The sequence below is a fragment of the Lacerta agilis genome, chromosome 13 (assembly GCF_009819535.1).
Source record: "Lacerta agilis isolate rLacAgi1 chromosome 13, rLacAgi1.pri, whole genome shotgun sequence".
Classification (NCBI taxonomy): domain Eukaryota; kingdom Metazoa; phylum Chordata; class Lepidosauria; order Squamata; family Lacertidae; genus Lacerta; species Lacerta agilis.
In genome coordinates, this window is record NC_046324.1 from 45,652,744 (window position 1) to 45,666,355 (window position 13,612).

Consider the following 13,612-nt stretch of genomic DNA (forward strand, 5'->3'; position numbering starts at 1 on the left):
CTCCCAGCCTCCCTCCCTCTCCGGCTCACCGTAACTGGCTCCCGCTTTGCCGCTTTACCTCGAGCCGGGGAGGGGGACGGATGGACGAGAGCCGTGGCTCCCAAGAGGGCGCAGCTTTGCCAGCGCCCTGTGTAACGAACCAGGATCTAAGTTAAGGGATGTTTAGAAACCCACTGTGTTTTAGGAGTTAATGGGCACCCGAGTTTGAGTGGCAGATATCCCTTGGGAGGCGGGACATTCCGCTCTTTAAAAGGAGGGAGCAGCCTAGAGAGGGAAGAGTGGTGACTGGCAGAAGGAGGTTGTGGGGCCAGGATAGTGGTGGGTAGGTTAGGATAGGTTAGGATACTTTGAAGATGTGTATATGATGCTGAAAGAAAGAGTTTTCACTGTTATGAAACTAAGCTTATAAACCATTACTGAAACCGTTATGTGCTGAAAGAAATAAAGACTTCTTATTGTTGAGCTAAGAAAATATTGTCGTTCATTTGGCCTAGCGAGTTATATAGGCTCATGAGGAGGTGAACTCAGGGAAGGGACAAAACTGACCTGCAGGGTGATAGTTTGTGTCTTGGAGTTCCCTCAGGAGGGGCTAGCGGGCGGAAACCCTGGTATTGCCACAGAGTTGCTAAGAGGGCTTAGCTAACTGATATAGTGAGGGATCTAATGAAAGAGAGACCCCGAACTGTAGGCAAGGGAGAGGTTAACCCCTGAAGCCCAGAGCAGAGGATATAACCGGCCACAGCCGCTGGACAGGAAAACTCCCATTACTAAGGGATCCCCAGATTATTAATAAAAGGGGATTGAAATAACAGACAGACCACAGAGGGACAGGTGGGGTGGATTGAAATTTGACCCAGAACACCTGATTAGAAATTCACTTAGTAACGAGGGGAGAGTGTGAAGGGGAGGTTCATCGCACCCTGGCAAAGCAGCGTGGGGGGGGGGTTGACAAAAAAATTCCACACCCAGGGCCGGCGCGTCCATTAAGGCGAACTAGGCAATTTCCCAGGGCGCCAAAATGGAGGGGGCGCTGGCCAGGCGAGCAGCAGCTTCTCCACTGTAGCGGAGAGGTGCTGCTTGCCCCCTACACCACCCCCCCAGCTCCCGCTAAAGCAGGCTTTGGAGGGGGCGGGAGGCGCCAGAAAGTGGTCTGCCTAGGGCGTAAGAAACCCGGTCCTGTCCACACCAGGTCTTCCACTAGGAGGCGGATTTTTTATTTAATTCAAATGAGCAGGAGAGATCCCTTGCCTTTAAAAACAGGAAATAATTGCCCCTCTGGTTGCCAGCTGACCAGGGGGGGAAAGCCTAGCTTGTTCCTATGCCTCTTACAATTTACAGCAGAAACCAGCAGTCCAGACTTAAATGAGAGAGAGAGAGAGAGAGAGAGAGAGAGAGAGAGAGAGAGAGAGAGAACAGAGACCTTCTTAATCAAATACTTAGAGATCAAGCAGCTGTTACGAGCACAAGAGCAGAGGTCAATAAAGAAGTTGGCAGCCCTACTCCCACTGGGGAAAGAGGAGGAAACCCCCCTTGGGACACAAGGCAAGGGGTCACACTTTGCAGCTGTCATTTCCTGGTCCCATTTCTCCGTCCCACAACTACACCCTCAAAGGCAACCTTATTCAAATACATTTCCTGTCTCATTTCACACATGGTTCCCCCCCCCCCTTCCTTTAATCTTCTTCTGTCACTTCACTTAACCAACTCCGGGGCCTGCCTTAAGAGACAGAAAGCAAAACCCTGGGGTGTTTGTGAGCTGATGAGACAGAAGAAAGTTGGCCCCGCAGCTTCTCAAAATACATATATTCCTATGTCTGCCGCCACCTCCCACCAGTTGCCCGATTAGCGAGCTAGCCTTCAAGTTTTCAGCTGCAGAACGCCAACAGGGTTGAACCAGCAGGGAAGGCAGATTTTTCGAGACCCCTCCTGGGTCGGAGGAGGACCCAGAGCGAGGATGGAGGCCGTGGCCTTGTACAACTTCCAGGCTGATGAGAAAGACGAATTGCCGTTTAAGAAGGGCGACATCCTGAAGGTATTGTTGCTGTACTGTGATGATGATAATGATGATCACCAAGTTTGCCATCTAGAGAGGGGTCTGTGACAACTGGGAAGTCTCACTTCTTTGTATGTCGAAATTAAAAAATAGTCCAGTAGCACCTTAGAGACCAACTAAGTTTGTTCTAGGTATAAGCTTTTGTGTCCATGCACACACATATCTAAAGAAGTGTGCATGCACATGAAAGCTTGTACCTAGAACAACTGTTCTAGGTGTGCATGCACACGAAGGCTTGTGCCTAGAACAAGTGTTCTAGGTGTGCATGCACACGAAGGCTTGTGCCTAGAGCAAGTGTTCTAGGTGTGCATGCACACGAAGGCTTGTGCCTAGAGCAAGTGTTCTAGGTGTGCATGCACATGAAGGCTTGTGCCTAGAACAAGTGTTCTAGGTGTGCATGCACACGAAAGCTTATACCTAGAACAAACTTAGTTGGTCTCTAAGGTGCTACTGGACTGTTTTTAAAAAGAATTATTTCGACTGCCAACAAGATCTGTTGCAGCGTTAATGCTGTGAGCCTCTTCATCTTACGCTCAGGTTGTATATACAGTGGTGCCTTGATTCTCAAACTTAATCCGTTCCGGGATTCCGTTCGACTCCCAAAACCGTTCAAAAACCAAGGCACGGCTTCCGATTGGCTGCAGGAGCTTCCCACACTCAAGCAGAAGCCGCGTCGGCTTCCAAAAAGCGTTCTCAAACCGGAACACGCACTTTCCAGTTTGTGGCGCTCGGGAGCTGATTTGTTCGGGAACCAAGGTTCCCCTGTATGTGTTGTTGTTGTTTTTTTAAAAAAAAGCACCCATATATATCCTAAGATATATGACCTTCATTCCGAGAAAACGTAACCTGAGTAAGCACAAGGAACCCCTAGAGTTTCTTGGAGATTGTGGTGTTGTGTAACAATATTCTGAATCTGCTAGTCTTAAGAAGCTACCCAGGAAGGACTGCCTGCTACCCAACCACTTAAAATCTATCAGAGATTCCTTCCACCTCTGGAGTAAGCCTATCTTTGCAACCATGAGGTCCGGGGTGCTATCTTGAATAAAATATGGGGTGGTCAGGTAAGACCTGCCCCCACATAATCGATCACGTGACGTGGTACATGCCCACCATTTGAGTGGCAATGCCCATCAACTTGGGGGGAGGCCCCAGCCCCCTCCAATATTTTACTGAGGTGGGGTGGGGTGGAAGGAGCTCAGCTCCTATGAAGAGATCCAGGAAAAGGGAAAAGAGAGCGAGAAATGTCCTGTAATTTGCGACTCTCCGTGTTGGATTTGGAGAGCCAGTTATTCTGCATTTTCTACGTTTATGCCGTGTTCTGCAAACCACAGCTGTGCTATTTTCTGAAGTCAGACTGTGAGCCGCTAGATCTCTCGGCGGTTTCCAGTTCAGTCGTCAAGGATTTCCAACGTGAGATAGTTTAACAAAGCAAACTGTCGAAGGCCTGTCGTCCTACCAGGACCGGTGCTAGGGTTTTTCGCACCCTAGGCAGATCACCTTCTGGCAACCACCCCCCCGCGCCGCCAATCAAATTTCTAACACAGATGACTCTCGAGAAGCCCATGCTCAGCTTAGTGGCTTCCTGCGAGGCGGCCAGGAACGCTTGCTCTGTGGAGAAGGGCAGGGGGGTGAAGGGGGGCTACCCTGCAGGGGTGTCGAGGGGAAAGCCCCCCTGCGCCCTCTGCTGGCCAATGGCTGCCCGGCCTCGCTGGGGGCAGCCGATCCCAGGGGTCCCTGCAGCCTCGCGCCCCCTCCCGCCCCTGGAGACAAGGCGGCACCTACCGAGGGCCTCCCAGAAGCGCCCAGCCTTGAAGCCTCCGGCGCCCTCCTGGCTCTTGCCGCCTGCCAAGAGAAGCATGCCTCTGAGCGCGTGCAGGGCGCCACCGCGTCCACCCCACCTCTGCCCACCCCGAAGGCTGCGCACATCTCACTCAGCACCGCACGCAGAGCCTCCCACAGCCGCCACAGCGCCGCCAGCCCCGGAGGAGACCCGGAAAGCCCGCGAGGAGACGCCGCCATCGCCGCCGCCGGACCAGCACGCGCACCAAAGAGGAGCAGGTGCCAGACGAGCGCCCCGTCGCACTTCCGGCTCCACAGCGCCCGCGGGAAGCAGAGAGAGGCTCCTGGCGCAGGGAGGGGAAGCTGTGCGGCAGGCAGAAAGGCAACTGGTCGAGCTGGCCAGCGCCACCTCCATTTTGGCGCCCTAGGCAATTGCCTAGTTTGCCTTAATGGACGCGCCGACCCTGCGTCCTACACAAAGTTTCCTGAACTCAGCAATAAAAGCATCTGACTTGCATGCTTGCAGAATGTCCCAGGTTCCATCTCTGACAGCATCTCCAGGTACGGCTAGAAGCGACCCGTTCCTGAGACCTTAAAGTGCTGCTGCCATTCAGTGCAGACAATACTAGCTAGATGGACCAATATTCCAACTAGAGATGGGGCAGAAATTTGATTCCGTTTTCATTCAAAGCCAAATCTGTCAGATTCACACTATCTGAAACCATTTGAGAACTGAAAGACAGCTATCCTTCCCAATCCGCACTTGCCAAGAATTTTCAACCAAAACATTGTTTCAACCAAACAATGTTTACAAAAATTGATAGATTGGGGCCAGTGTACATAAAAGACATTAGTGAAAATAATATAGAAAATGCTTTATATTAGGAGAAATTTCTTGCAAAAATGCAATACAGATATAGATATATTGGGTATTTCTAAATGATGCATGTACATGTTTCCTATTTGCTTAAAATAGGGTAAGTCGCTTTGAGTTGCCGCGCCAAAAAAGCGCCTAATAATTTTAATAAACAATTTAATAAATTTCTCATTATAAGTCTTCAGACAACCCTGCTAGTGATGTTAACTGCTTACATTGTCATGCCCATTATTTTCAGTGGGCCTTCTCGGGGTAGAACTTATCTGGACACAACCCCCAGGCTTGAACGCACCAGTGCAACTTCACGGTGCTACAATTCCCAGGCTGGGTCAAGTCTCAGTCCCTCTTTCCCAGGGAACTCTGGGAAATGGTTGCTCTGTGAAGGGAACAGGGGTCTCAGCACCCTGAACAAACTATTGTTCCCAGGAAAGGCTGAGGGGAGAGGGAGAGAGAGAGGGAGAGACTTCACACACTGAACATAATGGCTGAGTGAGGGGATTTGAACTCAGATCTCCCTAGCCCTACTCGTCTTCTTCTTTTTAAAGAGTATATTTATAACACATTCTTCCAGTCACAGGTTACTCAAGAGTGGCTTACCAATCTGTCAGTTTCATTTCCTCACATCAGGCACACATTTTTCCTGTCGTATATTATTGCGCGTGCAGCTTTGCCCAGTCAATGCAATGCTACAGTTTCCAGCACCCTTCACAAACTACAGCTCCCAGGATTCTTTGTGGAGGGGTGTGCTTTAAATGTGCCTCAAAAGTTTAAATGTATGTTGCATATTCAGCCCCATACTGGTGTAGCGGTTAGACTACAGCCGAGAAGTTGTTGTTGTTTAGTCATTTAGTCGTGTCCGACTCTTCGTGACCCCATGGACCACAGCACACCAGGCACTCTTGTCTTCCACTGCCTCCTGCAGTTTGGTCAGACTCATGTTGGTAGCTGTGAGAACACTGTCCAACCATCTCATCCTCTGTTGTCCCCTTCTCCTTGTGCCCTCCATCTTTCCCAACATCAGGGTCTTTTCTAGGGAGTCTTCTCTTCTCATGAGGTGGCCAAAGTATTGGAGCCTCAGCTTCAGGATCTGTCCTTCCAGGGAGCACTCAGGCCTGATTTCCTTCAGAATGGATAGGTTTGATCTTCTTGCAGTCTGTGGGACTCTCCAGAGTCTCCTCCAGCACCATAATTCAAAAGCATCAATTCTTCGGCCATCAGTCTTCTTTATGGTCCAGCTCTCACTTCCATACATCGCTACTGGGAAAACCATAGCAGAGCAGGTTTCAAATCCTCACTCAGACACAAAGCACCACTGGATGACTTGGGGGCAAGTCATTCTCTCTCACACCACTATCCCACCTCGCAGGGTTGTTGCGAGGATGAAATGGCCACCTTGAAGGAAAGTTGGGCTATCAATGCCAAGAAGGATGTAAGTAAATAGAGACTGAAAGATGCTTTGACAAGAGTCAGGGAGCAACAATAGCACAGGGGCAGAGCTTTGTGTATAAAAAGGCAACGGTTCAATTCTTGGCATCTCCAGGATCAGGTAAGAAAAGGTTATGGGAAACGGTTTTCTCTGCCTGAGGCCCTGGATTGCTACTGCCAGTCAGAGTTGACAATACAACCCTAGATGGACAAACAAGGCTACTAGAGATGGAGGAGAAACCTGACTCCATTCACCTTTAAAAGTGAACTTCTTTATTTTGTACTTTCCGGGCAAAATGGACAAACTGAAGCACAGCCATCCTTCAGAATTCACGCTTCTGCAAATTTCGCAGCACAGTTCTCCAGCCAAGTCACGCGTGCAAAACTGTACATATGTTAGTGATGGTAACATACAGAAATGCATCATATTAAAGGAAATGGATGGGGGGGAAATATGCATATTAGCTATCATTTTCATTTTTCAGCTCGCGGTCAACAGACCTTTTAAATATCTTATAACAATTTTAAAACAACGGACCATGAAATTCACATCAACACAACTGAGAAATGCAACATTTGAATGCTAACAGTGTGTGTGTGTGTGTCTGTGTGTGCGTGTCTGTGTGTGTGTGTGTGACAATTCGTAAGCGGTTTAACACAGATGGCCATTTTTATATATATATAAAATTGCCACTTCCTCTGTCTGTATTAGTCAAACCCGCTTGCAAAAATGTGCTGGTAATTTTTCATGAGGATATTAAACACCCACACCCACAAATTACTGCAGAAATTTAAAGAAATTGAGAACTGTGGAGAACTGAAATTGATGGATTGGTTCATCCATGCTTGCCACCATAGGGGCCAAATCACTGGGGCCCTGGATACCCGAGCACCCACAAAATTCCCCATGAAGGAGCTGGGCCAGGGCCGTAGCAAGGGGGGCAGGGGGTGGTCTGCCCCGGGTTCCATAATGGAGGGGGTGACAAATTATCAAGTAACAATTTATTTTGGGGGGGGGGAATTTGGAAAAAAAAATATTGATTTTTTTTTTGAAAATGCCTGCTCCAAAGGTCTTATCTTACTATACTAGGGATTATATAGCTATATATGAAATTTCATGCATATCGGTTAATATCTTGACCCTCCTCCACCAAAATAGCTGTTCACTTGGCTGTTTCCCTATGTCGTGAAGGCTGAAATTTCAGTTCAGTGGAGCACTTACTGTTCCCAACCCTAACCCTGTGGAAAGCCATCTAATTAGACTTTAATTTGATTTCGAGATTTTTTTTGGAGGTAATTTAATTATTGTTTGATTTTATACCAATGTTATGTATCTGATGTTAGCCACCCTGAGCCCGACTTCAGCCGGGGAGGGCGGGATATAAATAATTTTTTTTTAATTATTACTTGTCATTATTCCTTTGAAAGAAAATATGAAATAACGTAAAACCATTTTTTGCGGGGAGGGAAAATCAATGGGGGGGGTTGACAAGAAATTTTTTGCACAGGGTACCACCTGACCTTCCCATGCCTCGGGAGGGGGGTTGACAAAAAATTTTTTGCCCCCGGGTACCAATTTACCTTGCTACACCCCTGATCTGGGCACCCACAAATTTCGGTGCAAGGCACCCACGTCCCTGGGCACCCACGGTTGTGGGGCCAAGCTTGCACTCCTACTTGCTATGATGGCTAGATTCTGTGTCAACCAACAGTGGCCTTTGAATGCTAAACATGAGTCAACAGTGAGATGCAGCAGCAAAAAGACCTAATGCTATTTTAGGCTGCGTCAACAGAAGTATGGAGTCCAGAACAAGGGAAGTGATAGTACCACTCTGTTCTGCCTTAGTCAGACCTAAAAAAAGAAGCTCAACAACTTTGACCTGAACCCCCCAAAAGGGGGGTAGATCACTGCCAGTTTTTAACTCTGTGAGTAGATCGCAGTCTCTTGGGAGTTGGCCACCCCTGATCTAAAGGACTGTCTCATGGACGATGGAGCAAGCTTATTTTCGCCCGCTCTGGAGAGTACGGCTCAAATCAATGGCTTCAAGTTACAAGAAAGAAGATTCTGACTAAACATCAGGAAGAACTTAGATCAGGGGGTCACTGAACTTTTTCAGCAGGGGGCCGGTCCACTGTCCCTCAGACCTTAGGGGAGACAGACTATATTTTGAAGGGGGGGGTGAACAAATTCCTATGCCCCACAAATAACCCAGAGATGCATTTTAAATAAAAGCACACATTCTACTCATGTAAAAACATGCTGATTCCTGGACCGTCTGTGGGCTGGATTTAGAAGGTGATTGGGCCGGATCCGGCCCATGGGCCTTAGGTTGCCTACCCATGACTTAGAGCTTTTGAGTAGTGAAACCATCTCCCTCAGGAGGTTGTGGACTCTCCTTCATTGGAGGGGTTTTTGAGGAGAGGTTGGATGGTCATCTGTCATGGATGTTTTAGCTGAGATTCCTGCATTGCAGGGGGTTGGACTAGATGACCCTTGGGTCCCTTCCAGCTCTATATTTCTACGATTCTATGTTCTCACGACCCTGGTGGCTCCTTCCTGCTTTGCATCAGCTTGCCTGCAGCCCGCTTTGCTCTGCTAGTCGCCCGGGGAATTCTTTCAGTGCCCAGAGAGTCCCCCAGAGAAATCTCAGTTCCTGTTTTTGCAGCTGAGAGCCGCTTTTCACAATAATGTGTGTAGGGGGGGGGTGAGTGGGGGGAATCAACCAGAAAAGCAAATGGGACACCCGTTGTTTCAAGGGCATGGATGAGTCATACATGTACCCATAAACTACTCAGGTTCTCCAGTTCTAAAGAAAGAGCCCAAATGCTGTCTTTCAGAGGGGCAGTGTGGTGTAGTGGTTAGAGTGGGAAGAACAGGGTTGAAATCCCCACTTGGCTAGGTTGCATGCTGGGTGGCTTAGGCTGTGAGGGGAGAGAGACTTTGTGCAGGCCATCAAGGATAGCTCAGTCAGTGGAGCGCGAGACACTTAATCTCAGGGTCGTGGGTTTGAGTCCCACGTTGGGCAAAAGATTCCTGCATTGCAGGGGGTTGGACTTGATGACCCTTGGGGGTCCCTCCCATCTCGTTGCTCAGGCAATTGCTTTTTCCACCTGCCTTGCCCTACACTCCAACCTGAGGAGCTTTCAGAAGGGAGTTGCTGTTCCTTTTGATAAACCGAGCGGAAGGTTATGAGTCATGGGGGTGGGAAGAGTGCATGTATGAATTTAACAGTGCTTAGTTTATTTTTTTGGTTGCTATGGGTTAAACCACAGAGCCTAAGGCTTGCTGATCAGAAGGTCGGCAGTTCAAATATCCGCAACGGGGTGAGCTCCCATTGCTCGGTCCCTGCTCCTGCCCACCTAGCAGTTCGAAAGTACGTCAACATGCAAGTAGATAAATAGGTACCACTCCGGCGGGAAGGTAAACAGCGTTTCTGTGCGCTGCTCTGGTTCGCCAGAAACGGCTGAGTCATGCTGGCCACATGACCCGGAAGCTGTACGCCGGCTCCCTCGGCCAGTAAAGTGAGATGAGCGCCGCAACCTCAGAGTCGTCCGCGACTGGTCCTAATGGTCAGGGGTCCCTTTACCTTTACCTATTTATATAAAAGATATGACGCTGGAAGATGAGCCCCTCAGTTCGGAAGGCGTCCAACATGCTACTGGGGAAGAGTGGAGGACAAGTACAAGTAGATCCAGAGCTGATGAAGCGGCTGGGCCAAAGCTGAACGGTTGCTCAGTTGCGGATATGCCTGGAAGCGAAAGGAAAGTCCAATGCTGTAAAGAAAAGTATTGCATAGGACAGTGTTCTCGAAGCTACTAACATGAGTTTGGCCAAACTGCGAGAGGCAGTGAAGGATAGGCGTGCCTGGCGTGCTCTGGTCCATGGGGTCACAAAGAGTCGGACACGACTGAACAACTGAACAACAACAACAACAATTCTGCTAACATTGTTAATTTTGTTGTACAGTGGAACCTCGGATTTTGAACGTAATCCATTCCAGGAGACCATTCGACTTCTGAAACTTTTGAAAACCGAAATGTTCATCAGTGGAGACGTTTGAAAACTGAGGTTCCACTGTATAGATTAGGAATGCCGTTGTACTTTGCGAATACCATAATGCAGGTGAACTCCCCGCTTACATGGGGGTGACTTTCTGGGAGCTCCACGCCTAAGTGAGATGTGTGTTAGTGGGGGCACACTTACCTAAGTGGGGAGTCTACAGAGACCCTCTCCATAGCCCCAGGTGCCCCCCACTTCCAGGTTCCTGGCCAGGGCCCCCCAAATTTGATGGGCATTGCCATTCAATGGTGTGTGTGTGCACTGCATCTTGTGACCAGCTTCTGTGGTTGATTATTCAAGTTGGCACCCCTGATCCAAGGTCTCCCCTCCTGATTTCTGCCCCCCGACTTTCTTCCCACCTTCAGGCTAACAGCTACTCCTTTTTTCTCTCTTTTGGATTCCGCAGATCCTGAACATGGAAGATGACCTGAACTGGTACAAAGCAGAACTCTTCGGCACCGAGGGATTCATCCCCAAAAACTACATCAAAATGAAACCTCACCCGTAAGGAGCACCGGCTTGTTCCTTTCCTTGCTTTATTTAAAAGCGTTTATGGATCGCTTAGTCTTTTAAAAGTACGGTAACCTTGCCAGGAAAACAAACCCAGATGTCTTTCCTCCTGGGCAGCCCTGATCTCAGCACAGCTTAAGCGAGACCAACCCTGTCCCAGTGGCCCAAATGCTGTTGCACATTTAACAATGTTAAATGGACGCGGGTGGCGCTGTGGGTTAAACCACAGAGCCTAGGGCTTGCCGATCAGAAGGTCGGCGGTTTGAATCCCTGCGATGGGGTGAGCTCCCATTGCTCGGTCCCAGCTCCTGCCCACCTAGCAGTTTGAAAGCATGCCAAAGTGCAAGTAGATAAATAGGTACCGCTCCGGTGGGAAGGTAAACGGCCTTTCCGTGCGCTGCTCTGGTTCGCCAGAAGCGGCTTAGTCATGCTGGCCACATGACCCAGAAGCTGTACGCTGGCTCCCACGGCCAATAAAGCGAGATGAGCGCCGCAACCCCAGAGTCGTCCACGACTGGACCTAACGGTCAGGGGCCCCTTTACCTTTACCTTTAAACAAACAAACCCCTGTGTTGCAAAATGTGAGTCAGCAATATAGAAAGCAACACGATGACCAGAAGCAAATACAATATGAAAAACTTTATGGACTGTTTCAAAACATCGAAGCTAACAAACTTAAGTCTCTGAAAGTCCTTAAATGAATCACGATGCCAGACTTTGCTCGGCGGAGAACAAGCTGTGAAGCTTTGTATAATCAGCAAATATCCAGTTCTGATGTCTGACTTTGAACAGTGTTTCCGGATAATAACTACCATTCTGTTGAATTCTTCATCAGCGTCATGATTCATTTAAGAACTTTCGGAGACTTTCAGAGACTTCAGTTTGTTAGTTTTGATGTTTGGAATCATTCCATAAAGTTTTTCATATTGCATTTGCTTCTGGTCATCATGTTGCACATTTAACAGCAGCCAGACACACCAGTACCATCCAACTGGTGAAGACTGAGATGATGTTTATTCATTCATTCATTCATTCATTCATCCATTCATTCATTTAATGTACAATCTTTCTCCAGAAGACTTCATATCCAAAATAAAGCAGTATAATGAAACCTTGAGGATCTTGTTTGCATTTATACAACTCTTCTCAGATTCCCTTATTTTGGTATTCCTTGATGTTTGACTCCTTCTTTTAGTTCCTTATTCTTAATCTCTTAGATCTCATACATATCTTTAACAATCTTTCAATTAATTCCCTCACCTCCCTCCCCAAGAACCTATTGCTTCCCTCCACCCATGTGCGATCTTCTTTACATACTGTAAATTTTTTGTTGTCGCGTTAACAGCTGTTTAGGTTTGTTATTCGATATTTGTTATGATATTATCGTGTCTCCTTGCGCCCTTTAAACTATTGCATATTAATTTTAAGCTCCGAAACCGACTCTTTCTATGTAAACCTTTACGCAAAAGGCAAAGTTAACGGCATCAATTAGAGGTTGTCCTAATCGAAAAATTGACAAAGAGTGGGAATGCGTAAAAACTGGCAAGATTTAAGGCGGGGGTGGGGAAGTTATGGACCCTCCAGACATTGCTGGAGTCCCAGTTCCTATCGGGCCCATCCCGCATGGCCTATACTCAGGGATGATGGGAGTTGTGGTCCAGCAACAAAATCTGGTGGGCCACAGGGTTTTGCCCTGAACACCGCATTTGAAAATTTCATTTTGCACTTGCCGCAAGTGTTCTTATTTCAAGAATCCACAATTATTCAGGACTTGGAAGGGGGAAAGAGGGCAGGGCAATGAGTGAACAAGCTGCAAAACACATTAGCTTGTGGGTGGATGTTGTATTTCTCAGGAACAAACAAATAAGCAAATGCATTAATGCTGGATAAATTTTCTTTTTCTCCTATCCCACCCTGCACTAGTTTCCAAGGAAAGCTTGCTTAAAAGATCGCCTAGCGCAGATACAGCCTTGGCATTTAATTTCTGGTACTTGATTTTATTTCGAAACAAACAAAAAGTTGGTACATTTCAGTTCTGTGCCTCAGCTCCTGGATTTCAGAAAACCAGACTCTTGGTTAAAGGCCCAGGAGCAGACCAGAACTGAGTGTGTTGCTTCATTGCAATTATTGTGGTGGTGACTGTTTTCCAATCAGTTGGCAATCCTAACTGGCCAGTTGAGGGACTCATAATGACAACCACCCACTGCCACAACAATAAGGACAACCCCTAGCCATACCCCCCTTAAGAGAGTCCAAAAATACAGGCAATTGCTTGGGTCTGTTATTGATTTTATCTTATCCCATTTCCATTCCACCCTTCCTCTCGAAAGGTGACGACTAGGGTTCTCCCCAATCTCCTCTGTAAAGAAAACCAGATCTAGGGTGCACCCACACTATGTGTTGGGTCCTCAGAATATTGCAACAGCCCCATGGTTGTCCTGGTGGCCAGATTTTTCTATAACGCCATGAGGTCCTGAGCCGGCCCAGACAAGGCAGCATCGACATGGATTTTTAGGTCCCCCAGAACTAAGTGTCCCGGGATTCCCTGGGATTCCCCGACACCACACCAGAGACCGCTTCCACCAGCTCAGTCAGGGAGGTGGTTGGAGGGCGGGCTTGGAGGTAAACCAACGCGATCGCTGTTCCGTCTCTGCCCCCCAACACCAAGGCCAAACCGTTGCTTCTCACTCCCAGGTGAACTAGCCTATGTTTCCCAGGTCACTGGGTAAAGACTATGCGGTCTTACTGCAATCCTAAGCATTGTACTCAGACGCTAGTCTCACAGCACCGGCTGTGGCTGTAGAGACCAATACGGGAGAGACATGTTTTGTTGCATCTGGGGCAGATGAAGGAATCCGGTTGTGCTGCTGCAGATGCACCAGGGCGTTTCCTCTCTCTGCGCTCCTCC

General features: G+C 48.2%; 1 protein-coding gene across 1 annotated transcript in view; it reads left to right on the top strand.

Annotated features, from left to right (window-relative positions):
- The first annotated feature begins 1,920 nt into the window (after window positions 1-1,920).
- Window positions 1,921-13,612, top strand: part of GRAP (GRB2 related adaptor protein) — a 28,235-nt gene continuing 16,543 nt past the window's right edge. Inside the window, exons 1-2 of the mRNA XM_033167292.1 lie at window positions 1,921-2,032; window positions 10,601-10,698. Of these exons, the coding sequence (XP_033023183.1) occupies window positions 1,955-2,032; window positions 10,601-10,698 (176 nt within the window). The 5' untranslated portion in view covers window positions 1,921-1,954. The remainder of the gene's footprint in view (window positions 2,033-10,600; window positions 10,699-13,612) is intronic.